The 26,717-nt window shown below is 44.0% G+C and overlaps 1 protein-coding gene and 6 non-coding genes across 7 annotated transcripts; 4 read left to right on the forward strand and 3 right to left on the reverse strand.

Annotated features, from left to right (window-relative positions):
* Positions 1-1,101: 1,101 nt before the first annotated feature.
* Positions 1,102-1,174, reverse strand: TRNAK-UUU. The gene has a single exon. It is a non-coding gene; the product is annotated as a tRNA-Lys (tRNA).
* Positions 1,175-6,610: 5,436 nt separating this feature from the next.
* TRNAT-CGU lies at positions 6,611-6,683 on the forward strand. The gene has a single exon. It is a non-coding gene; the product is annotated as a tRNA-Thr (tRNA).
* A 3,503-nt stretch (positions 6,684-10,186) lies between these two features.
* TRNAI-UAU lies at positions 10,187-10,280 on the forward strand. Its single transcript has 2 exons — positions 10,187-10,224; positions 10,245-10,280. It is a non-coding gene; the product is annotated as a tRNA-Ile (tRNA).
* Positions 10,281-14,842: 4,562 nt separating this feature from the next.
* Positions 14,843-14,915, forward strand: TRNAF-GAA. Its single transcript has one exon. It is a non-coding gene; the product is annotated as a tRNA-Phe (tRNA).
* A 5,568-nt stretch (positions 14,916-20,483) lies between these two features.
* TRNAR-ACG lies at positions 20,484-20,556 on the reverse strand. Its single transcript has one exon. It is a non-coding gene; the product is annotated as a tRNA-Arg (tRNA).
* A 2,999-nt stretch (positions 20,557-23,555) lies between these two features.
* TRNAI-AAU lies at positions 23,556-23,629 on the forward strand. The gene has a single exon. It is a non-coding gene; the product is annotated as a tRNA-Ile (tRNA).
* Positions 23,630-26,174: 2,545 nt separating this feature from the next.
* Positions 26,175-26,584, reverse strand: LOC123826652 (histone H2B type 1-K-like). The gene has a single exon (XM_045850682.1). It carries the CDS (start codon positions 26,582-26,584, stop codon positions 26,204-26,206), a length of 381 nt encoding a protein of 126 aa, XP_045706638.1. The 3' UTR covers positions 26,175-26,203.
* Positions 26,585-26,717: the final 133 nt, after the last annotated feature.

Raw genomic sequence — 26,717 nt, forward strand, 5'->3', positions numbered from 1 at the left:
AGGTGGCCGGGCCACACTTTTGGAAGATCCTGCCAGTTTTTGAAGTTATGGGTGTCCCCAGCCCTTCCTGAAGATATAAATTACTTAAGGAATTTAGTTATTTATAGGACGAGCTATCACTTATGGTGGGATACTGGATAGCTCCGTGGGTATAGCATCAGAGCTTTAGTCTGAGGGCCCAGAATTCAAGTTTCTATCCAGGCAGGATTTTAGTTGTTACTTCAGCCAACTGTAGCTGAGCTAGAGGAACTCATCATCGTCTTTACCGAGTTTAAGGTCTAATCTAGCTTCATTTAATTACTGCATTCCTGCTAAAGGCCAACTAAGACATGTATTCACAAAACTAATAAAATAAACAAGAATGGGGCAGAGAATCTAAATGGTATGGACCTAATTATTTCAAATTAATAATATAGTGAGTGAGAGAGAGAACTAACCCAATGGATTTTGTGTTAGTGCAGTGTTTTGACGGCATATTATTTGGCTAAAAACAAAGAATTAAAGAACATACTGAAGTCTCAGTACCTGAATGGTCTCAGTGGCGTGATTTAAGGCACAGTCTACAGACACCATGCACTAGAAGGCCATGATTGGGGTCTTCAACCATAACCCAACCCCCTGGATAACAACAGGAACTGTTTAATGTCAACACAAAACATGAATGACAGCTAAGACAATTTCAAAATGTTTTCCAACCAGAGTCTTTTGCAAGGTGACACTAATTTCCTGCCTAGGAAGAGATTGTTGAGACAGTGGGGAATCTCAGAGAACCTAGAAGTCACTGCTCTCCCACATTTTGGTCGGGTCCACCCAAATTGCTCCCCTCCACTCCCAGATTAATGAGTCATTTCAAGAGAACTTTAAACTGACTTATTTTTCAATCATCCTATCACTAGTTTACTTCTGTATGATGCCCCTTTTCAACTCCTCTTAGGAACTTCAGGAAGTGTTTCCTTTAACAGTGGGAAAGGACAACTAATGAAAACACTATGGAGCTTACAGTGTCTTTGTCTGCTACGTTTTCCCCTCTTGTGGGGATGTTTGGAAACCAGCTCTGTTACCTGGACTTTATTAACTGTCCTTAATAAAATGGGGCAGGCTCGCCTGGACAGGGACTTGAACCCTGGACCCTCAGATTAAAAGTCTGATGCTCTACCAACTGAGCTACCCAGGCTCTCAAGAGAAGCTCATTATTATTTTGTAAATCAATAGTCTTCCAGGAACATTGGTCCCATCCTCTGGCTTCAGTGCTGCCACTGAGTTTGATAATATTGAGCATTCCATTTAACCCTAAATTCTTTCATTTCACAGACAGTTGGTAGAGAGTACTTATTGCAGGGGGGTGACTAGGAAAGTTGTACCCCAGTAGGGTGGGGAATATTCCTGCAGTTAATGCTGCGGACAGAGCCTTGGAGACTGCTGGTCTGTGGGACACAAAGGCCCCTGACCCTGGATTTCAGTAAGTGGGAAGAGCGAGCTAGCTTCAGGAGCATCTAAAATTGGTGATGGCAGGAGGGTCAATCTGCATTCTTTTCTCTGTTTTCTTCCAGACTTGGGGTCTCCTGGAATCTTTATTGCCATGCTTCTCTCTGGAAAACAAACTCCCTGAAAACCCACTTCAACATTTGGGTACCTCTCACTTTCAACATGCCCACCTTTCTTCCCTTTCCCTCAGTCTCCTCTCCTTCTCCTCACCCCACTCATCTCTCCATCTGCATTTGTCATTTCAGCCATGTGTCTGCCCACTCTTGCCTCCCATGAAAGTGGAGCCATGGGCAACGCACCAGCACACAGAGAGTCCACTTTTACCCTTGTCCCATTCTGTTTTTTTTTTAAATTTCACACTTTATCTTGAGATCCATCCTATTTAGACAGAAAGGATCAGGCAGGTGTCCTCTGTCACTGTGGGTCTTCATTCTGAGACATGTTAGTACCTCAGCAAAGAGGCAGTGATAAGATTGCAGCATATAGAAAATTACCAGGATGCTACCTTGTTTCCTGATACAATATTGCTTTTAAAAAGTTAATAAAGACACAATTTTGATAAAGGCTAATTTTCATCAACATGCAAAAAAGGACAAGAAATACAAAGCAACAGCATCACTGTCATGAGTGATAGGATTTGTTTTTTTCTGCCTGGTGTTCTTGTGCGGATCTTGGAATCTAACAAGACAATGTGTGTTGATTGGACACTAGCAGAGTATGGTTTCAATCCATTGACCTCTGGGCTATGACTTCCACTAGGCCACTCTGCTCTTCAGAAGTGGACACCTTGTTTATTATTAATTTGAATATGCCTTAACAGACATTCAGCTCTGTCACAACTTTCTTTTCCCCCTTTTCTACCCATCTAGCCTAACCCCTGTCTTTCATTCTGGGTCTGCCCCCACATTTCTTTCTTGAAATCTCTTAGTGCATCTTTGCAACTTACTCAAGAAAACCAAAGCTCTGAAACTCTTTCTCAGGAACTTGGAATTCAGCCAGCTTGGATTTCCTGCACAGATTTGTAGGGATGGGTTTTTGTCAGAGAAGCCCGGTTCTTCCACACAAGGAACCCTGCAAAGCCAGTTTGAAGCATTTCCATTTCTTCATTTCTTAGATAATGCCCACGCACTCACTGGCTGCCTTTCTTTTCTCACTTTCAAGGATGTTTCTAGGAGCATGCTTGAAAAAGTGACTATCTTTTATTCAGATGTATTTGAAGCTCTTCTCAGTTCATTCAAGTCATTTTCCCTTTTCATCTCTGGGAAGTTGGACTGGTAGTTATCAAAACCCAAGGTGATCTTTTCTTGATGAAATCTTTCCACACCTGAGCCCATGGCCACCAGCTGCCTGCTAATTCAAAACCACCTTTCTCCTTTCTCAGCTTCATGGTTATAGGCTACATTCTTTTGCATGATTTGGATTGTTCTTTTTTTTTTAATGTTATGAGGTAACATAGTTTTTTTAAAAGATTTTATTTATTTATTTTTAGAGAGGGAAGGGAGGGAGATAGAGATAGATAGATAGAGAGAGAGAGAGAGAGAGAGAGAGAAACATCAATGTGCAGTTGCTGGGGGTCATGGCCTGCAACCCAGGCATGTACCCTGACTGGGAATTGAACCTGCGACACTTTGGTTAGCAGCTCGCGCTCAATCCACTGAGCTACGCCAGCCAGGGCTGATTTGGATTGTTCTAATGTGAAAAAAAATCTTGGACATAGAAGCTGCTACTGGAGAGATGAAACTTTTAAGTGGATTTTTACAACGATGGGATATCAATATTCCAAACGTCTTAAGAAACCAGAATATCATTATTCTCCAAATACAGAGGGAAAAAAAGTCACTTTGGGATAAGCTTAGCCACCAATATTTTGAATGCAGAAGGGTGGTTTTTTACTACATAAACTCCAACCTCACAAGATGCTGATTGGTTCCTTTTCTGAGCTGTTCTTTTCCTCTCAGTTTCCCCTCAGAGTCCTGTGGGGCATGGCTTCTACTCTTTTTCACTTTTCCTGCTACAGAAGCTGCAGACGCTGTGTTGACCTCCTAACCCAGAAGCCTTTCCCCCAGATGGTTTCACTCCCAGTAACCTCCCTGTCTGCAATAACAGAATAAAAACACATCCTTACAATAGAGAAGCACTGGCCTCTGGTCTTGTAAGCCAGTGACTTTTAGTCCTAAGTAGGTTCTCCTGCAGGAAACTCTTGAAAAGAAGGTTTGGAAATGTGATGAGGACAGTTGTGGTCTAGACCTTGGCACGTTAGTGGCCTTCTATAAAACTATTCAAAAGCTCACTGCAAATGCTATTTCTGCAAAACTAACCTGAGGCCTGTGGGTGGGCCGCTCTATGAAACCAAGCACTTGTTTAGCTCGATTCCAGGGAATATGTCATGCATGTTTCATGCCTGTCACTCGCTCCTTACTGCCTGATCTTTAGCTTCAAAATGGTCTTTCAGTTTCTATTCTGCTAATGACACTTCTCACCATGTCACAGTCACCAGCTCACCTCCTGCCCCAGACCCATCCTCAGAAGGTCCCTGCTCTTGGGGTTCAATACTCTGCAATTGCTCTCTTCAAAGTCTCTCAACATGTTTTGTGTGGTCCAGTGGGCCATGGATCATGTGCAGGCATCCCTGAGGTTGGGTATTACAAACTAAAAGAAAAAGAGAACTTAAATGTGTGAATACTAGAATTACAAGCCACTGAAGTTTTGCCCATAACTTCCATAAAGCAAATTTTCATTGGTATTTTTTTTCCAGTGAAATTTGATCATGGGGAGAAGGGGAAAGGAGACTTCGGGGTCACAGAGACAAGTTCTTCAAACGTGACTGACTATGCCTCTTGTGTTATTGGTCCATGAAGGATCACTTTGACTTCTACTCTGTTTCATAAACACCCCTTTCCCTGCTGTGCCCTTCCTTTCCTCCAACGTATAGATCTTCTCTAAAGTATTTAAAACCCTTAGAGAAGAACCCACCCTTGAAAAATGTTGGTTCATGTGATATTAATTATCATTGGCACTGTTGATTCTGATTTTGTTTTCCTCTACTCAACAGCGTTTTTAAAATCTGTTGTCTTGCTACTTTGACATCTGCTTCTATGTGTGGCTGCTGCATGGCCCAGAATTCGAATGCAGATGCTCCAGTAGTCTGAGGGGCATGTAGTTTGCCTCCTACCACGGGGCACCTCAAAGTGCTCCTGGCCACACCAGGCAAGGCCAGCCATGAACTGGATTGCAATTTCGCTGAGGTACAGTTGTAGGTGAAAAATTGTCGCCTAGTAATTTAAAAGCTATACAGGAAGAAAAACTCATTTAATGTCAAAGCTGCAAACACTTAAAATCCTAACTTTAAGACCAAGATCTTAGTTTATGTAGAACATTATAGAATGCATTCTTTTTACCTTCATAAAACAAAAGACATCTAAGTCACATCATTATGAGAAGAAATCTCAGAGGGAGGTATCCACTTATTTCACCAGCGTGAGCATGTCTGTGCCATTGAAGACCTGGAAATGTTTTCAGCAATGCCATAATCTTGAGGGAACAAACAAACAAACAAACAAAAACAAAACAAAACAAAAACAAAAAACCCAGGAACCAAGTGTAGATTACTGGTTAGTTGAACCACTAAGGAAAAAAACACACTGTGTCACGGTACTTTAGAGACCAGGAACCTCCGGAGCAGGAAACATAACTTGAGTCTGGCACCCTAGACCATTTGGCCATCCCAACATCACCGCTGTAGTTTTCCAGGTCTTATACCATAGACTCTGACTGTCAACGCCCAGCAGCATCCTTGGGGAAGGAGGTGGGGGGGCGCGGGGAAGCTGTTTCTGGAATTTGTCGTCCTAGGACGGAACTCTGAAATCACTGAGAAAGGGGAAGACAGCAGAGTACGGGTGTCACTGAGGTCCTGAGTAATTCCTACAGCCCTGAGACGGGGTGTTGGGCACCGAGGGGCTCCAGCCTCGCCCCCTCCCCTCCCACAGCACCCCTAGCCCAGGCCCCTTAGGGCCTGGCCCCACCTGCGACCAGGACCCCAGGGTCACTGTGTTCTGTAACTCAGCCCGCGTCCAGCTGATCCAGCTCGATGCTTCTCCAGGATCCGGGGAGACTCCCAGTGAAGAAATGGCCAGCCCACTGATGTGGGCAAGAGGGCCCCCTCCCTTGCTCTCGGCCCGTCCAGACTGTGACGTCAGACAATAGTAAGGGGCCCTGCAGGAGATTTCCTGTCCTGCCTGAGAGTCTTCCCATGGATTCTCCAGAAATTCTAGAACTTTCCCCAGATTCCTGACCGACAAACCTGTGAGAGGGAGTAGATGGGGTTGCGTCTCCTGTACCCCCTCTCCTTATGTGGTGGTTGCTGGTTTTCCGAGCTCAGTCTCCACAAGGCTCCTTTATTTAGTGAAACGTGGCAGTTTTCTTGTGTCTTTGCCAGGGCTCCCGTGTCGAGATCTCCTGTGTCTGGATCCAGCGACGCAGTGGAGCCAGAAGCAGGCCCGGACCCACCGTCCAGCTCAGGAAGAGCTTTGTCCGGGCCCGCTGCGCCCCTGGCTGCCTGAACCTGGTCCTGCCCTGGCTCTCGGCCTCTCTCCTGACACCTGACGTCGGAGACTTGAGACGAGGCACCGGGCGCTGAAGCCTGGAGACCTCGGCGACCATCAGAGTGACCAGCGCTGCCGCAGGAAGGGCGCGGGGCGAAGGGAGCAGCTGCATCTGGTCCTCGACCCAAGCCCGCATCCCCGCAGGTGGGCCAGGCTCTGCTTCCCGCTGACACCCCATCCCATCCCACGTCACCCCACCGCACCCCCCACGCCCCGCCCCGCCCCGCCCGCTGCCCTGGTCCCGGCCAAACCCTGCCAGGCGGATGGGGGGTGGGGGACGGGGCGCTGCTCTTCCTTTGACAAAACCCGCTGGAGGGGATGTTGAGGCTCTCAGAGAGCGCAGTAATATGTTTGTCCACAGCTCAGAAAACTGGAGAGGGGCTGAGAGCGAAACGTTAGATTTCCTCGAAAGCGCGCGCACGCGCATGCGCACGCGCGCACACACACACACACACACACACACACATCCCTGAAGATTAGACCTTATGATCCACTTTAAGAGGAGATATGAACTTAGCAGGTGGGGCTCTGTAGCTCAGGGGTTAGAGCACTGGTCTCGTAAACCAGGGGTCGTGAGTTCGAATCTCACCAGAGCCTTACAGACTTGGGTTTTCCGTCTCGGCTTACAGCTGCTGTTTCACTTGAATTTAATGTTCCCGGAAGTACAAGCAATGTAAACACTGTGCCACCCCCTTTACTCCCGGGGAATGCGATCCAACCTTTTGAAACCCTAAGGTTACAAACTATATACACACTTTTTCCTGATACACACATTACCTATGATAAGGCTTACTTTAGAAATTAGGCACAGTAAGAAATTATTAATAATAAAATTTTAATAAGAACAATTATAACAATGTTACCTATCATAACGTTTAATTTATAAACTAGGCACAGTAAGAAATTCATGGTAATAAAATACAACAATTATAACAATGTACTATAATAAAAGTTATGTAAATATGGTGTGTCTCTCAACATATCTTACTTTGGCCTCGCCCTCTCGTGCTGATGTGAGATGACAAAGCGCCTGCGTGGTGAGACGAGGTGAGGTGAAGACGCAGGTCTTGTGATGTAGGAGGCTACTGCGGACCTTCTGATGACTTGTCAGAAAGAGGACTCTGTGCTTCAGGTGATCCTGGACGGTGGAGCTGTGGCGCTGTGGATTGTTGGATGTCAGGAGTACACCATGCCCACAGGTGAGGATCCTTCGTAGTCAAAGGTTTATTCCCCCAAAACCTTTTGAAAGAACATTGTAATTGGAAGTTGTCTCTCTTTTTCACAATCAAAGTCTTGCTACAGAAGCTGTAATCCTTCAGCGGTCGTGTGGGTGGCTTTAAAGATGCGATTTTATCACTGCTACTTAGAACAGCGCCCCGTTCAAAACTTATGGATTATTTATTTCTGAAATTTACCATTTAATATTTTCAGACTGTGGTTGACCAAAGTTAACTGAAACAGTGGAAATCAAAACCTCGGATAAGGGGGTACTACTGTGTAAACAAGCTGATAAATCAATTTGTATTGTTTCAACCACTTGCAACATAAAGCGTCCTGACTAGCCATTGGAAGCCAACAGGGACTATGTTATAATGGTCAGTTTTATCAGACCTACCTAAATGGACACTAAGCTCCCCTGAAGTCACATCTTATTTGATACTGTCTCTCAAAGCCTTGCATAATATGGATTCTGGTCTGTGCTCAGTAACTGCTGAATGAAGCCCAGCTAAAGATATGTAACCCGAGTGTGGTGAGTTTGCAAATACCTTAGGAGGCATATAAATTGCCCGAAGGCCAAGGAACCAATGCCAACTAAGAGAGAAAAACAAAGAAAGTAACTCAGCCCTGATGAATATCCTACCTAACTACGGAATGATGGATCTTCCTGATCTCAGTGTATTATCACATAACTGGAATTAGCTGCCCCCCAAAACAAGCCCTTGACAACATCTAAATGGCTCACATAAAAATTACCAAAATCAATAATCTATCAAAGATTAAAATGATGGAATTTCTTCCTACACCACATCTGCATTAAATAATAATATAAGAGTACCCATAAGACACAGACACATTACTCAAAAATTACTCTGGATTCTTGAAACAACCCAACATGTTTGAAATTGTACCGGGTTTGAAAATTTTACTGTAAATTGGTAAAGACTCAGGACAGGCACAGGTGATTCACTTCCATTAAAATCAACCAGAGCAGCTGCCTAATGCTGGCAACTAGAGCTCTGGTTGCTCCTCAGAGTCTTCAGGGCTCTTTACGTTTCCATGAGCTCAGGACACTGCTCTCTCTCCTCGAAGGATATCTCCATCCTTCTAGCAAGGTCCTTCCTACTCATCCTTCAGAATTCAGTTCTGATTCACGTTACCCTCAGTATAGGTAAGAGGTAATTTTTCATAGCACTATCAGTTCACCTATATTATAGCATGTATCACATAATAACTAATAAAGAATTGAAGTATTTTTCTCTTTTTCTTACTAAATGACACTTTATAGTAGGAACAAAGCTTTCTTTATGACTGAATCACCACAAGCCAGTCGGAATTCAAATATGTGTGATTAATAAAAAATTTTAAAAATGAATGAATGCTACTGTAACCACAGAACCAGCTCGAACTGGTCCTATTCTGTCTCTTACAAAATACTGAGTTGTTTTCAGAGACAGCAAATCAAAACTGCAGACCACGCAGCTGAAGCATCTGCAGTGGAGAAAATGTTGCAAATCATCCCTGGATTTGACTGGAACCTGAACGCAGGAACCCTTTCAGAAGTGACGGGTGCGCTGTCCAGGGAGGTCTGGTGCTGAAACCCCTAAAATCTCACCTGGAGCTCTGGATCAGAAAGACAGGTTCTAGCCGCCTTCTGTCTCCTTGCCAGACGGTTTCAAAATAAAGCTTTTTCTTTGTAGAAGCAGGTGCCGTAGCGCCAGGGTTTATGCCCATCGGGCAGTGGACCCCTGCTTGGTAACACTGCATTTCCAAACCTCTACAGCAAGAAGTTCTCAGGAAACTATTTAACTTGGGGTTAAAAAAAAATCTAAAAAACTAAAGTTATCTTTGTAATAATTTTACTCTGGTAATGTCTATAATATTTCAGTTCATCCATTGAAATTCAGGAGTATGATTTTAATTATATTGATAAAAAGCTGTTAATGACAGGGCGATGTGTTCGAGGATGAAAAAAATGCAACACAAGATTTCCATTTCCTCAGGTAAGGAGCTTGGAAGTCGCCTGTCCATCTTAACAACAATTAAAAAGCTGAACAGACTGGAAAATCAACAACTCTGTTGACACCATGAGACAGGGGAGCTCATAGGGAGACCCCTGCCCCCAAGACTGGAGACAGACCTACGGTGAGCACAGGGAGTCATGGGCTTGCCGAAGCAGAGATCCCAAGGCGCAGTCTAGTTCCTTTTCCGCACAAATCTCCCCACTGACCGGAATCATTCCACACACGCCGGAAGGCTTCACATCTCACGTGTCTGTGTGCTTCTACAGCTGAAGTTGCCCCAGGCCAAACACAAGCAAGCAAACCAACCAACAAACAGAACTGGCCTTTATAGTTAGAGTCTCCGGGGAGGAAACTGGACATTGGGGTGCGCATTCCGTCGCGGAGGCGGACTGTGTGGAACGAACCCCTAGAGGCCCACCCGGGGAGGAGGGGTGGGGGCGGGGCGAGGAAGGCCCGAAGGCCGCCGCCGTCTGCGGCGATGCGCGCCGAGCAGGAGCGGTCACTTCTCCGGCGTCTTCTTGCAGGAGAGGCGGGGCCTGCTGGCTCTGACTCCCAGGGAGGTTTTCCGGCGCTCTCGGGAGCACTCACGGGCTCGGAGCGCGGCGCCACCGGTGGCGCGGAGGGCGGCGCGCTCAGCCTCTCGCTCCCGGATCCCTGGGAAGTGCTGCCTCTGTGCGGCGCCGAGGAAGCATCGCTTCGTTCTTCCGGGAGCCTGGGCAGCGCCGCGGCTGGAGCGGGTCGTACCCGCCGGGCCAGTCCCGGGGGGGGGGGGGCGAGGGGAGGGTGCAGTGCGGGGGCGCGGATCCAGCCTGCGTGTCACTCTCCGTAGAGCGCGCGCAGAGGGCCCGGCGAAAGCATGCTCCAGTGGCGCAATCGGTTAGCGCGCGGTACTTATACAGCAGTATATGTGCGGGTGATGCCGAGGTTGTGAGTTCGAGCCTCACCTGGAGCATGTTTTCTTCCCTTTCCGGTGGGATGAAGGATTTCCTTCTTACGCGTTTCCCCCTTCTCTTTAAAGAAAAAGCTAAAAAACGGTCATTATATTTTCCGTGGTGAGACCACGGATACTCCCCTGATTAAGGAGCACGTTTCGTGGCTTTCAAACTGGAAGAAGTCAAACCAGAGCATGTAGGTTGGACAGCTCAGTCTCCTGTTTCCCGCTGCTTTCTGGGGACTGGGACTTGCGTGCGCTCTGCGATTTCGTGCAGGGCCACCCAGCTCACCGCCTTGCGGAGGCTGCTCTCCGCACCCTAGCTTTGAATCCACAGGTTTGCAGTGAGGTTGCTGAACCCTACCTGTGAAATCCGAACGTGCTCGGGCGTAGGTGGCGGGGGGTTTATTTCTTCTTAATGCCATCAGAAAATGAACAGACGGCCTTGTCTGGAGAACTACACGCGTCTGAAATAGTAACTGAGGGTTGCTCTCCTTTTCATCCAGCCCTCCCAGGTTCCATCCTGTCTCCTGTCTCCTGTCTCTTAAATATGGATATTCTCCCAGTTTGTCTTCAGCTTTCCTCTCATCTACATTACTGTGATTCAGCATCTTTACTTTGGTTGTAACGTTTCTCTCCCACTCAGTCCTGTTGCTTTAATGCAGAGCGATGTATCCTGCTGACCACTGGACACTCGTGACGGGAAATTCCCCCAGGTGTGCAACATCAGCCCGTGTGGAATGACCAACCTCAAATTCACTGGTCCTGCGATTACCGCCGTGACATAAACAGCCTCTGATCTCTGGCTCCTCAGTTCTTGTAGAGGGAAATAAATAATAAACAATGAAAAATAAATACATAATTACATAAAGTGGAGATACTATTTATAGAGAAAAATACAATTAGGATAAGAGGGGTAGGGAATCCCAAGGTCTGTGCTGGGGATTCTATGTCACATTAAGTTGTTATAGAAGTTCTCTCTAAGCTAGTGACATTTAAGCAGACGCCTGACGGGAATAGGAGAGAAGGCCTTGGGTATGTAAGGTGGAAGCCAGATCTAGGCGGAGGGAAGAACAAATGCACAGGCCTGGGTGTGGGTACGGCCCCAGAAGCAAAGAGAAGAGTGAGGAAAACACTCAGCATTTCACCATTACACATTGTCGGGAACCACCCTGCCTGGTATCAGAAGCTGTAAACCCCGCCTAGGCTAAGGCTAAGGCTAAGGGAACGCCCTTGGAACTGTAAGCCAGCAAGGAGACAAGCTTATCTCCCTGGCAGGAGCGCTGCTTCTGCTGCTTCATTCATAACTGAACCCCAAAGATTGGTCGGTTAGCCAAAGACGGATAAGATTCCTCAAGGGGGCACGACCTAAGACAGGCACGATCATGTGGGAGGCCCCCAAAAGAAGGGCTTTGGGGGCTACAGCAAAAGGGGGTGATGGACCCTCCCTCCTCGGCTTTGACAGCTGGAGTCCTCATCGTCTGGGAGAAAATCTTGTTTCTTGGTTGCCTTACTTCCCGTGCTCCACCTAAGCCTAAAACAATGACAGGGTGGTGCAGCTCTGTGCTGAAAAGGGCAGATTCCCTGGGTGGTCAGGCCTAAGAAAGAATATGTAAAATCCTGAGAAACCTTCTTTGTTTAGAATGCTCTCAGTTGAATGAGAAGGGTCCAAGGAGGATGTTAGTTTGTTCCTTAAAGTTTTACAGCTCTTTGACCCTGACTCAAAATAGGCCCTCAGACTTCCTTGTTATCTATTGTTTGATCCTTACTTCCTAGCAATGAGTAATGAGCTTTTACCTGAATTCTTATGCAAATGAGACCAATACAAAGCCTCTCCTGAGGGGAAATGGTGCGCTCTCCCCACCAGGGAGGGTAGCCAAGCGGCGCCCTCCAGGAGAGAGGGTGGCCAAGGCGCTCTCCACGTGAGGAGTGGCCCTGCTGTTCCTATTCCCCCACAGGACCTGGTTGTCTCTGTGTATGTTTTTCTCGCGTTTCGACGAGCCATCTGCAGCGTTCCGTGGTCACTGCTGGCTGGTGACCCAGGCATCAACACATAAGATTAGCTGCAGGGTGTTCCCCCCCAACCCCATACTCTTTATTAAACTAAAGAAGATACTTTCCCCCCTAGTTTGCATAAGTTGTAATTATAAATGGGAATTGAATTTTATTAAATTATTTTTCTGCAGCTACTAAAATGTATATATAATGTTTTCCTTTAGTGTTTAGTGTGGTGATTATATTGATTTTATATTTAAGCCAATCATATTTATAGAGCAAGTTCGTGTGGTCATGATAGATTGATTACTCTTTTAATATGTTGATGGATTTAATTTGGTAATATCTCGTTTAGGATTTCTCATCTGTTTCACTGAGATATCTTGGCCTGTGTGTTTTTTGTTTTATAACATCCTAGTCAAATTGTGATATCAGCATCATACTGATTTCATTAAATAAGCTGGCAAGCTTTCTTTTTATGCTAATATTGGTAATTTGTGTTTTCTTTCATTTTTTATCATTTGAAAAAATGATAAAAAGTGATTTGCTGATTTAATAGATTTATATCTTATTTTTAGTGTTTTCTTTCTTAGGATTAATTTGCTCTTTTTATCTAGCTTCTTGAGATGGAAGCTTAAATATTTAATTTTCAGACTCCCCCCCGCCAAACATGTACATTTAGAGGCAGGGGTTCAAAGTGAGAAATTTCCATGGTGCTCACTTTTCATGGAGAAATTCAGAGGCCGAGTTGCCCTCCTGGCAGTCATGTGTGACTGCGCGCAGAGCAGCACCAGCTCAGGAAGCTCACTCAAGCTTCCATGTCCACAGCTTCCATTGTGACTTCATTACATTGACACGAGTGACTGATTATGTTATGTTATCAGATATTATTGCTTATTTTAAGGTATAGAAATTAAGATTGTGTGATATTGGTGTAAAGACAGACAGACAGACTGACAGGACAGAATAGCCAAAAACCAAACAGAATAAAAAACACCCAGATGACATACAGTTCCCTGTTTCACAACAAGGAGACATTACAATTCAGTGGGGACAAGATTGACTGTTCAATTAATAATACTGAGTCAATTGAAATCATATAGGAAAAAATAAAGTCAATCCTTATCTTACTCAATGCGTAAACTCAAGATGGAATTAAACTTAATGATTAAAAGTAAAACTTCTGGAAGAAGACATAGGAAAACAACTTCACGACATTAGTGTAGGTAACTACTTGTGAAATAGAATACAGAAGTCAGTAACCATGAAGATCGATAAATTGGAATTAATTAAAATTTAAAACTTCAAATACAAAATTAGGAGGGCTGAAAGCATGCCACAAACTAGGAGAAGATATTTGTAACACATATATCTGACAAAGCAGTCTAGTTACAGTAGTTAATGAATTATGCATCTGTATTTTAAAAAACCTGGCAACCAACCTAATTTTTAACTGGAAAAAGCATAAGAAAAAGTGTAAACTATCATTAGTCATCAAAAATACAATTTAAAATACTAAAGCAGTATCACTACATCCTCGTCAAATACCTGAAACTAAAATGACTGACAATACCCAGTGTTGACTAGGCTGTGAAACCACCAGCAGCCTCATAAATTGGTGATAGTGCTATTAACTGGTACATTTATATTTTTGAAAACGATTTTAGCAGCATCCAATAGAGTTAAACATATACATACCATATAGCCCAGCAATTTTATCTATTTATCTATCTATCATCCATCTATCTGATAAATGAGTGTTTGTGTTCACCTAAAACCATGCACAAGAAAGCTCAGTGCTTTCCATAAGAACTCCACATTGGAAACCGTGCAAATGCACATCGCCATGGAATGAGCAAGTACATGGTGGTATATCTGATAAACGGAAGTTAGTGAGGAGGAACAAACTGCTTTTACACATAAAAACATAGGTGAATCTCAAAGATTCAATAATATCGAGCGCAAGAAGCCAGGCACCAGAGCAGATTCTAGCTGATTCAGTGTGTGTGAAGTTAAAACAAGTGACATTCCATCTAGTGAGTGAGTTTGAAACAGTGGCTCATTTTTGCAAGTTACCAGCTAGGGAGCTGGTGGTGGGTCCACAGCGATATAAACTTGCCAAGTTCTCCAAGCTGTAGTACTCTTACGACCTGCGTGCTTTACCGGATGTAACGTATACCTAACAGAAAAGAAAGGGAAGGAATGCAAATACCTGAAAGAATAAAATAAATTTGAGCGCTAACTAGACATGATCCCAAATGGTGGTGTCTTGGATTCTAGGGAGCGTCCACTCCAGCGGGCAGCTCTGAACCTCCACAGGTACCTCAAGTACCCTGAGGAACCACATGTAGTTTCCTTTATCACTTTGAGTTTTTTGTTCTTCTTATCGTACTCTGTAAACTTTTGTGGGCTGCCCCAGTTCAGTGTTACATTGATACACTTATTTTTAAAATGGGCAAAATGCCATTTTTTCAGGAAACAAGACAAAAATAATCTTAATTCTCTGATATATAACATCCAAAAAACGAAACTAAGGAGCTAGAAAGACTATTTAAAGGTAATTGACAGGACCCACCCTGCCACCTCTGGCCGAAATAGCTCAGTTGGGAGAGCGTTAGACTGAAGATCTAAAGGTCCCTGGTTCGATCCCGGGTTTCGGCAGAGTGGTGGCTCGCTTTTGTGAGAGCGGTTGACATTCACACCTTAACTGTGCGAACAAGAAATACTGATTTAAAGGTACTACTACTTTAAAGGAGTTGAAGAAGGTGGAAGGCATGGGAAAAAGTTCTTTTATTTTTTCAACACAAACTTCTTTTCAAAGTTATCATTCCACTAGAGAAAACGGTGCCACCAAGGGGCCAGTGAGTTCAGGTGGTTAGAACGTGGGCCTGATAACTCCAAAATTGTGGATTCGATCCTGGTACTGGCCATTCACCGTTTTTTCTTTTTTAATTTATCCTCTCCCAGACAGAGTGAACTCTCCAATTTCAGCCAACCACCGAACATCACTTCACTTCAGAACTGGAAGTTCGCACCTGCTCCCTCCAATGGAACATGAAGGCTATAGGTAGCATTGTTATTGTTGTTTTGTGTAAAGGTAATATAAACAGAATTAGGAAGAGTTTATTGAAGAAAACTGGGAGAGTAGAGTGGCTGTGAGGTGGGTGCGTTTTAGGGAAGGGGAAAGTAAGAGGTAGGAGAAATTTTCTTTATTTTTATTTAGACAAACACAAGAATATCAACGAACTTATTTTTTTCTGAAAAGATGTCTCCTTGAGTGGCTAGTTGACTCAGCTGGTTAGACTGATACTACCCAACTTCAAGACTTGCTATAAAGCTACAGTGATCTAGACAGTGTGGTACCTGCGAAAGAACAAACAAATAGACTAATGAAACAGAACTGAGAGCCTACACATAACCCCGTACCAACCTAGTCGACTGACCTTTGACAGAGGAGCAAAGGCAGTTAAGGAAGGAACAGTCTTTTCAACAACAGGTCTGGAACAACCATCACCGTACTAAAAGAGAGAGAGAGAGGAACTAGACACAGACCTTACATATTTTCTCAAAATTAACTCTCAAGTGGGTAATATATGAGGCCTAAATATAAAACTTTAAAATTTTCTAGATTACTTAGGAGAAAACTAGTTTACTTTGGGTTTGGCGATGACGCCTTTAGATACAACACCAAGAGTATCATCTAGGAAAGAAAAAAAATGTAAGTTGAACTCCATTAAAATTAAAATCTACTCTGTAAAGACCCTTGAAAAGAATGCAAAAATAAGCCACAGTCTGGAGAAAATATTTGCAAAGCACATATCTGATAAAGGCCTGGTATCCAAAATAGATGAGAGAATAATCCAGGTGACGGAGTATTATTCATCGCTAAATATTATTTAGCACTAAAAAGAAATGCGTTATCAAGCCATGAAAGAACATGTTGCTTAGTGAAAAATAGCCAGTCTGAGAAGTCCACAATGACATTATGGAAAGTGCAGAGAGACAGATAAAAGGTCAATGATTGCCAGGGGTGTCGGGGGTGAACAGGCAATGAACAGGTGGAGCACAGGATTTGTAGGGCAGTGAGACTACTGTATGTACTGTAACGGCGCATATACGACATTGTGCATTTGTCAAGTCCATAGACCCTAATGTGAACTATGGACTTTAGGTAGTAATAATGTATCAGTATTGGTTCATTCATTGTGTCACACTAATGCAAGATGATAATAATAGGAGAGAGTATGAGGCGGAGGAAAGAGAGGAGATGGTAACTATACTTCCTGCACGATGTTTACTTAAACCTAAAAATACTCTACAAAATAAAGTCTGTTTCAAAAAGTAAGCATCAGTTCAAAAGTGGAAAGACTTTAAGTAGAAAAAAAATTATTAAAAGAGAGAATCCCAGTAGTTAAATTAGGTCGTTTTTGAAGGTAATGAACTAAATTGTCATCATAGTGCCAAAGCATTAATGGGGGGTGGGGTGTTTGAAAGGGGTTCTTGGGTAGATTTAGAGTTACTCATCATACCAAGGTTAAACAAAAGCCAACAACATAACAAAACCAAGAGAATACTCAAACCCAGCATCAAAATCAAATCTTTACCAAGTTGCTGCAGACAGATGCCTAGGCACAGGGATAAGGAACTGGACTCTTTGTGGGGTCCCCAGATTGCCATCAGGACAGAGCCACAACACACCTGAAAGGACTCAGTGCCTGAGTGGAGAAGAGTCTCCAAGGTGGGTTTCCCTCCCACGTGAGTCGTGGCACCAGACTGTCAAAGACAAGAATCCGGTAAGGGAGCGCTGGATTTTCCTCGGGTGATTGTGACAGGGAGAGAGAGCCCTGCAAGTTCCAACATCGGAGTGTTTCCGCAAGGCCGTTTGCCTCAGGCGTCCACAGGGAACAGCAGACAAGTCACAGGTGAGGTTGTTTACATTTTAGGGAAGTCTCACTCACACGAATGGAAAATATTTATCTCTCTGTCTAGCTACTTGAAAGAGGATTGCACAGAAAGGGGCCTGAGATCGCTATCCTTAGAAAGGCCACTTTAAGATTGGCCTTTAGCTAACAACTGGGACCTGAGAGCTCCCGTCATTTCTTATATGATGGGGGCTCCCATGCCTGAACCGTTTGTGGAAAAAAATATGGTTTATGCTGTACACCTGCTTTCTATCTGGGAGCCTGGAGTTTTGGTATATGCTAGGCAGCCTCAAATAAACACACTGGACACCGAGTCCCTGACAAACATTCCCCATGTGTTGTCACAACTTTTGGCTGAAGGGAGATGTCCTGTGCCATGTCCTGTGCCACCCGGGCCTCCCCAGGTGGCCTCCCCCAGACTTTGCCCATGGTTGTTTTCCCTTTGCTGAATTTGCTTTGTGTCCTTTGCTGTAATAAATTGTACTTGTGAGGACGACTGTATGCTGAGGTTTTCTAGTGAATCATAGAACCAAGAGGTGCACAGGGGACCCCCAGCACCCCAGCACCCCAGCACCCCCAGCACAGGGACAAAGGGTTCTCATCTTAGCTAAGTATCCATGAGATAAAGAACAGGAAGTTGGTCAGGAGTGAGAGGGGAAGACTCTGTGTCTGCTCTTTTCACCAGTTTCAGGCAAAAGAGGAAAAGTTTGTGTTTGGCCTTGTCCGTATCTAAATAGTATAACATTTTGCATTATATAGGAATTAGGGCTTGTTGACTTCAAATGCTTCACTCAATTCTTTTCATATAAGATACACTAATGAATTGCAATGTCTCCTTGTCATAAAACGGAATTGTGTAGCGTCTGGGTCGTCTCCCTCCCACCAACACTCTATTCTGTCCCCTTGGTCTGTGTGTCTCTTTACCCCAATATCACCCTCTCTTAATCTTTTTACCTTTAAAATAAGTAATAATACTGGGTAACCTGAAAATAGAGGACAATTCAGTAGGGAAAGATTAACTCTTATACATAGAAAACTAGACAAAAATAATCTTAATTTTTCTGAGATGGGACATTTAAAAGAGAAACTAAGAAGATAAGAAAGACTATTTAAAAGTAATTGAAAAGCACTGGGCCTGGCCAAAATAGCTCAGTTGGGAGAGCATTAGGCTGAAGATCTAAAGTTTACTGCTTCAAACCTGACTTCTGACAGCTGCTTTTGTGAATGTCTTTTACTATATCTTTATTTTCTCAATCATAATTTACATTCAATATTATTTTGTGTTAGTTTCAGGCATACAGCATAGTGGTTAGACAATTGTATAAAATACAAAGTGTTCCTCCTGATATTTCTAGTGCCCACCTGGCACCATACACAGTTATTCCAATATTATTGACTGTATTTCCTACCTTGTCCTTTACATCCCCATGACTATTTCGTAATTACCAATTTTTAATTTTTTAATTCCTTCATATTTTTCATCCAGTCTTCCTACCCTCCTCCCTTCTGTCAACCATCAGTCTTTCTGTAGCTATGGATCTGTTTCTATTTTGTTTGTTCATTTATATTGGTCTATAGATTCCACATATAAATGATATGGGATGGTATTTGTCTTTCTCTTTCTGGCTTATTTCACTTAACGTAATACCCTCCATGTCCATCCACACTATCGTAAGTAGTAAGATTTTATTTTTTATGGCCAAGTACTATTCCATTGTGTGTATATACCACAACTTTTTTGTTTACTCATCTATTGATGGACACTTGGGCTGCTTTTACAGCTTGGCTATTGTAAATGATGGTGCAATGGCCATAGGTGTGCATATATTCTATCGAATTAGTGTTTGTTTGTTTTGGGATAAGTCCGCAGAAGTGGAATTGCTGGTTAACAAGGCAGTTCCATTTCCAATTTTTCAAGGACCCTCCATACTGTTTTCCACAGTGGCTGCACCAGTCTACAGTCCCACCAAGAGTGCACTGGGGTTCCCTTTCCTCCACATCCTCACCAACATGTGTTGTTTGTTCATTTATTGATGGTAGCCATTCTGACAGGTAGGAGGTGATATCTCATTGTGGTTTTACTTTGCATTTCCCTCATGATTTGTGACATTGATCATCTTTTCATATGTATTCAGACTATATGTATGTCCTCTCTGGAGAAATGCCCATTCAAGTCCTTTGCCCATTTTTTAATTAGATTTTTTGTTTTTCTGGTGTTGAGTTGTATGAGTTCTTTGATTTTGGGTATTAATCATTTATCAAATGTCTCATTGGCAAATACGTTCTCCCATTCAATGGATTATCTTTTCATTTTATTGACGGTTTCATTTTCTGTGCAAAACTTTCAGTTTGATATAGTCCCATTTGTTTATTTTTTCTTCCAATTCCCTTGCTCAAGGAGACATGTCAGAAAAAAATGTTACTAAGAGAAATGTCTGAGATTTCACTGGCTGTGCCTTCTTGTAGTAGTTTTACGGTTTCAATGGTTACATTTGTATTTAATCCATTTTGAGTTTATTCTTGTTTACGGTGTAAGATGGTGGTCTAGTTTTTTGTTTGTTTTTTTTTAATGGCACTTATCTGTCTAATTTTCCCAACAAGGTATACTGAATAGGAATGTCTTTTAATTTTAATGGTTATCTGGGGCCCCGAGAATCTGGCATTTCTGCAAAGCATGCAGCCTTTCTCCAGCACCCCAGAAATCCGCCAGTGAGCCCTGCAGGAGCCTCTGCTCCAGCCGCCAGCGTCACTGCGCACGACAGCACTGCCCGTGTGGGAGCGGCTGGGCCCCGCGTCCCCACGCCGAGCCCTCCGGGGCTGGCCTTTCCCGGCCCCCCGCCCCGCGTGTCCCGGTTCTCGCTGACAGTCCCGTGGCTGGTAAACACGGCGTGCGGCAGAGATGTCCGCGAGCGAGGACTAACCAAATGCGGAAAAACGCTGATGGGGAAGATGACACTGGTAGAAACAAACAAACAAACAAAAAAACACCTCTGTTTATTTTTCTGTAAAGCTTCTTTGATTTTAAAACCATCCTTGTAGTGACCGTTTTCAGCCCAGCGCCTTTTTCTAGTGCCGGGCGAGATCGAAGGCAGGAAGAAAGTCCCGCACGGAGGCTTCTCGGGCGCTTCTCGGGCCGCCGTCGGACTCAGCAGGCAGCCGAGGGGGGGAGCAACTCAGGTCAGTTCCAGGAAGATGCATTCGAAGGATCGCAAGGACTGTTGCTTGAACAGCTATTCGGAGAAAGTCCCCAGTATGTTGGAAAGGGGGGAGGGGGGGACGCGGGGGGAGGGGCCGGCAGCAAAACGGACGAGCCAGCCAGGAGTCGAACCTAGAATCTTCTGATCCGTAGTCAGACGCGTTATCCATTGCGCCACTGGCCCGCACCTCGGAGGACTTCCTTTCAGTACCACCACTGTTATTACTATCAGTATGTGCAGTTTGCATCTCACCAAGATTTAGAAAGGAATTAGAACCGAAAACAGTACTGATTCTGGGAAAGCTTGATTTATTTTGTGATTCTTTTGCATAACATAGATTTATATTAATTTTTTTTAAACAGTAGTCAATGTTCATTTACCTGACTGCATTGGAAACTTGTTTGGGACTCAGTCGCTGCTTTTGTTGCTTAAACAAACCTCCACGGGCTCAACCACCTGTTCTCTGTTCCTCGTTCCATTTCACATCCTGTCTTCCCTCTCCGGCCCATTTTTAGTTCTTATTACTACTGTTTTTGAAAACATTCACCAGATGCAATAAACCCAAAATGTAATAAGAAGGAAAGAATTCAATAAAAGTATAGATTTTAAGAATCACATGTGTCTAAAAACAAACAAACAAACAAACAAACCCCACCTTAGAAACCAGGAACTAATTTTCTAACACATATAATTGACTTAAATTTACTTGAGTGTGCGAAGTAGGCGAAATAGCTGAAAATGCAAAATTGCTTATAAAAGAGGTTTTGGTCCGTTGAGGAGGAGATGAGGTTTCGTTTGGGCTTGAAATTCAAGGCAAAGTCAGAGTCATATGTTCTGTCTATGCCTTAGTCTCCTCGTTTGTATAAAGCGTTTCAAAGAGCTCTTGGCAGGCAAGATGCAGTATTCTCCTACACATTTATGGTTCTCGCCAGCCTCTGATGAGCAGCCTCTGATGAGGAACACTGAAGGTTGCTGCTGGAGAGCGCTGTAAGGGATCATCAGAAAGCAAAAGTGCTCCCAAGATTTTCAACGTCTCCTCGGCCCTCGGCTGCTGTGATCAGAAAACCATCAGGCTCAACTTCATCTCGACACAGCCGGTATCTTCAGAGTGCTCTGCAGCCGGAGCTCCGCGTGGATAGTGAAGTGGGGGTGGGGGAGGAAGGGGAGGAACAGACGCCCACAAAAGGAAAGGGATATAGCCGAACTCACAGCTGGCTGGGGCCCCAACTCCCCTAAAATATTCCAGTTATAAATTGGAACTGACTCCCTCTTCCACCCTCATTTTTCTGCGTGTTGGGCGGACTTAAGTTTTGCAGAAGTTTCAAGTCGTAGGATCTATACGTAAAAAGAAGCAAGTCACGAGCGCCGTGAACAGTATTTGAACCTGCAGCCGAAGACTCCACTGGATTTGGAGTTCAACCCCTTCACCACCCGGCCTCACTGGATCTGAAGTTCAACACCTTCACCACGCGGCCACTGCAGCTCCTCAGAGCCATGTGTAGGTCATTTGTCAGAGCACATGAAAGGAATGGGACAGCTGATTCCTTAGTGTCTCCAACAAAACCTTTAAATACAAGCTTACATACTTTATTTAATGAGAATTTCAACTTTTTAGATAGACAAAGATAATCTTGGCAACATCTTTGACTTAAATTATTCTTTCATTCCACAAAGGTGAGGGAATTCTTTATTGCTCAACCTTCAAAATATAGCTATGCCTGAAAAACTCACTACCTAACAGCTACTACCTGGTCCAAGACACCTTTCATCTCTAACAGGAAATATTGCAAAAACCTTCTAATAGGTTTCCCTTCTTCCACCCTTTGCAGCTTTACAAAGCATTCTATGAAAAGTAGTCCGAGAGATCTTTTTGAACCTAGAACACCTTATGGCACAGCTTTACTTAAAACTCCACAGCATCTTGGTATCTGTATTGGGAATGATGTTCAACCTTCTAGTTTGTTGTCTTCTACAGAGTACCCCTTCCCCTGGCAAAGTGTAAGGCCTGAATGATAGAATATTCGCCTGACGTACATTCAAATTGGTTTCTATTCATCTAGAGAAAATATCTTGTATTGGATTAGGATCACAAAAAGCAAGTAGAAGATAGGCCCTGCTTTAATTTATATTTAATTTAATTTAAAGGTGGGTACTGGGCACCAGGACTACAGTTCTTTAGTAAATGCTTATCTTTGCCTTAAGCAAGCCCATTATGCATCTAGGTTAACATGCCTTTGAAAGGTCAGAAGTAATCTTCTTTTTCAGATCGGAGGGAGGCCTAAACACTTCCCAGAGAGCACACCGTTCTGTTAATTCTCCTGTTATCCAATTCCACCCTTGCTTTCTCCCACCTTTATGTCATCTTCTTCACATCACCTCCTTTATTGCAAATGTATGAAAGATGCTGCAGAACTGTCACTCTCTGGAAGCATTTGAGATGTTGCTTCTCAGCAATTATGATTAGTTTGGCTCCAGTAAAATCTTATAAAAACTCTTTACCGATTTGGACATTCTTAGGTCAACAGAGTGACTATCAAGTACTTTATTTATGTTCTAGTATTACTTTTCCAAAACAAGACTGTGCAATATGTAGATATACGAGAGAGCTTTTAAAATGTGCACAGGTCAATTAACTTTTGAAAATATCACTACCTCTAACTGAGAAACGGTCATCCCGGGAGGGAGGGAGAGGAACCCAGCGAAGGGAGCAGAGGTGACTCATCGAACGAGTGCTCCGCTGGGCCCTCCCTGGAGGACACCTGTCCGCAGGTGGTCAGCCCCAGATCATCCTCTGCGATCCCGGGTTTCTCCTGGTTCAGACAACGGCCCTGACTCTGAACGTTCTTCGCCACGGGTTTTGGGGGTCCTGGTTCCTGGGGACCCAAACGGGTCACAGGCTCTGGAGAGGCGGCCCCGCATTCGGGCGCCACCACGTGTCGGATGCCGGCACTGCAGCTCCAGACCCGCGACCCCGAGCACGGAGTCTTCTCGGTGAGTTTGAAAAAGACCAAGTTTACCCGGAAGAAACACAAATTTGGAGCTTTTCCTCTTTTCCTCACCCCGCCACCCCGTCTTCCTTCACCAGAAGAGGACGGAAAGAAAAAGGGAACAATTCCTTCTTCTAGCCAAGATGACTGTAAAGAACACTACTGTATGAATATGTTTCAATACACCGTTGTCCTGGCCGGTTAGCTCAGTTGGTTAGAGCGTGGTGCTAATAACGCCAAGGTCGCGGGTTCGATCCCCGTACTGGCCACGTAGTGGTGGTAGTTTTGCTGTTTTAAGAGCGTCCAAGTTAAGCAGGACTTCCACTTCCTTCAAACCTCCTTGCTGGCAGATCCTGCCCCCTTTGAATAACGTCCTCTCAGGGTTGCCTGGGCTCAGGCGTCCACTCCACCTCATTCTCAAAGCAAAATGGTGACAGAGGGAGGTCCTTACTTTTATTTACTTTATTTTGTTTTCCTGTGAGGAGCCTTCTTTAGAGAAAGAACCTGAATTATGTTATTGCTTCTCAAAACAGATTGTGTTAATCATATATCACTCACATGTCATATCACACACCCCCCAATTCAGTCTAACAGAAAACAAGATAAAAAACTAAGAAAGAAAAAATTTCCAAAATTTCAACAAGGATGACAAAAGCTCTTTCTTTGGTACACTCTACACACTTATTCCAAAATAAAAGGGATACAGATGTTAAACATTTTTAAATTTTAAGCCTTTTTTGCATGCATAATACATTCATGTGTTTTCAAAAGCAGGAACTGAAAGATAAAAAAGATACGTTGAAATTTTCCTTCCATCCTCATCCCCCATCAGCCCACTTCTCACCATCACCCCTTAGAAGTAAGCTCTATCCTTAATTTCTCGTTTATATTTACACATATGTGTAATATTTGTGTCAATTATTTCTTTTTTCACACAAAAGATAGCATAATTATTTTGCATTTGCACTTTTCTCTTAGTATATGTTTGATCTTTTCGATTGCACTTTCAGCTTTGTACATTATAAAAATCGGAGCTTATTTTCAAAGGAGTTGGTCCTTCCACCCCGGAGTTGAATCTGAAAACTTTTAACCATTTTACCAAGTGTAGGCATATCCAACCCAGAGATGGAGGTGGTGGAGATGATATCCTTGTTTGTCTCACAGTGTGAACAAAGCACTTTCTTAAGCCAGATGATATTCAGAGAGGTTTGATATGGACCACTAAGCTGCTCAAAACAGAAGAGTGGGCTAGGGAGTTGTTTGGGATTACAGGGCAGGGAGTACTAAGGGCTCACTCTAGGTTACTCATCATTAATTTAGAGCTGGTGTGTGGTTTTCCTCAGTTTCCTTCACCTGCAAGGGTGGAGGTCATGAATATATAAACCACCAACACCAAGAAGGAACAGTAGAATCAAAGTTCAGTTTGGATCTATTGAATTCCTCCCGTCCCCAGAAGATCAACACATTTCCCTTCACACAGTAACATTATTATTGCTTCATGTTTTAAAACAAGTAACGTACATTGAAATAAAAATATTTTCAAAGACTATTAGATGCATGGGAAAGGAGTGTGAGGGACCAGTACTTCTCCGACCACTCCAGCCACCTGTGATTCCCATCTACCCGACGTGAATGGACACCTGAGAATGGGTACTTAAAAAAAAAATGGATACAAGCCTATCTACCCCCCTCAGGAGTTTCTCATGTGTGAGTGGAATTCATATGTATAGATGTCTGTTTGTAGATACTAATATACCAAATATATAATGTAATAACAACTACCATTTATTTATTCAACACGATTTTTTTCTCGGTAGTGTGTGAGACAGTCAGTTTCTGACACTAAGCCCATGGGTACAATTCACAAATAGCCAAAAATGGTCTAGGGTATAAGGATGGTTAAGATTCTTCCCCTAAAGCAAAGTCTATTCAGTAAAGCTGTTTAATTCCACCACAGACTCCTCAGAATAATCGCTCAAAGGAAACCTGGGTACTAAACAGAATTACTGTCAAGCACACAGGAGGCAGGTGCTGTCACAGCCAGTCTCATTGATGCCTTAGTTCTCACCATACTTTCTCCCTGGAATGCCCTTTCCCACTTTGGCTTGTCAAAACTTCCTTCAAGACCTAGACTTAAATACTTGCATTTATTATTTATTTATTTATTATTTATTTATTTATTTTTGGGAAATGGAGGTTATAACAGAACCTGTTTCTTGCTGGGTTTTGTTAGACTGATGTGGCTGGTAGAGACAACCTAGTTTTAGTTTCAGTGAGTTTATTGTTTACTCACACAGGAAAAGGAAGAGTAACGAAAGGTACCAGCACCCTTGTTCCTTGTCCTATACACCAAGAGAAAAGGGGAGAGGCCCTAGGGGAAAGAAGCCTGCAGAGCACATGGCCTATTGTGCCCTCCATCTGCCCAAAGCTCAGGGAATCTAACATTGCTACACCGGCTCCTCCGTGTACCCCTTCTCCAAGCCCAGAATTTGTCAATCACTTGCCACTCTCACTAAACCCCTGTAATATATTTTGGTGGTGAAACGTTGACCTCCACACTTTGACATATAGCTGCTACCCAACCACGGTGGGGAAAAAGTTGGATGCTAAGTTTTGACACCAGAAATACTTGCAAAAATGCCAAGTTTTGGTTGTTTAAACAGATGTCAGGGAAACACTAAATTTACCTTGTTACTTTGTAAGATGCTGCCCCCAAGACCCACCCACCACCACCCAAAACACACAGCTGAAGGGTAAAGCACACCAGCTCCATCTTGGAGGTGAGTGGCTCTGAAAAGAGCCTTTGGATGTGAGCAAGCCGGATCAGTCTCTTCGAGGAGGGCTCACTTGGCGCTGGTGTACTTGGTGACGGCCTTGGTGCCCTCGGACACGGCGTGCTTGGCCAGCTCCCCGGGCAGCAGCAGGCGCACGGCCGTCTGAATCTCCCGAGACGTGATGGTCGAGCGCTTGTTGTAGTGCGCCAGGCGCGACGCCTCGCCCGCGATGCGCTCGAAGATGTCGTTCACGAAGGAGTTCATGATGCCCATGGCCTTGGACGAGATGCCCGTGTCAGGGTGCACCTGCTTGAGCACCTTGTACACGTACACCGAGTAGCTCTCCTTGCGGCTGCGCTTGCGCTTCTTGCCGTCCTTCTTCTGAACCTTGGTCACGGCCTTCTTGGAGCCCTTCTTCGGGGCGGGCGCGGACTTGGCTGGCTCAGGCATGGTCAGAAGGAAACACCGAAAAAGAGAAAGAACGAGCGTTAGGCTGCGAGTGCCCGCTGGGTTCACAGACTTTTAAAGGAACCAGTGAGCAAACTCACGCCTGATAGGCGGTAACCCCAGAAACGTCACGTGA

The sequence above is a fragment of the Phyllostomus hastatus genome, unplaced genomic scaffold (assembly GCF_019186645.2).
Source record: "Phyllostomus hastatus isolate PE091 unplaced genomic scaffold, TTU_PhHast_1.1 phas_contig_840, whole genome shotgun sequence".
Taxonomy (NCBI): Eukaryota; Metazoa; Chordata; class Mammalia; order Chiroptera; family Phyllostomidae; genus Phyllostomus; species Phyllostomus hastatus.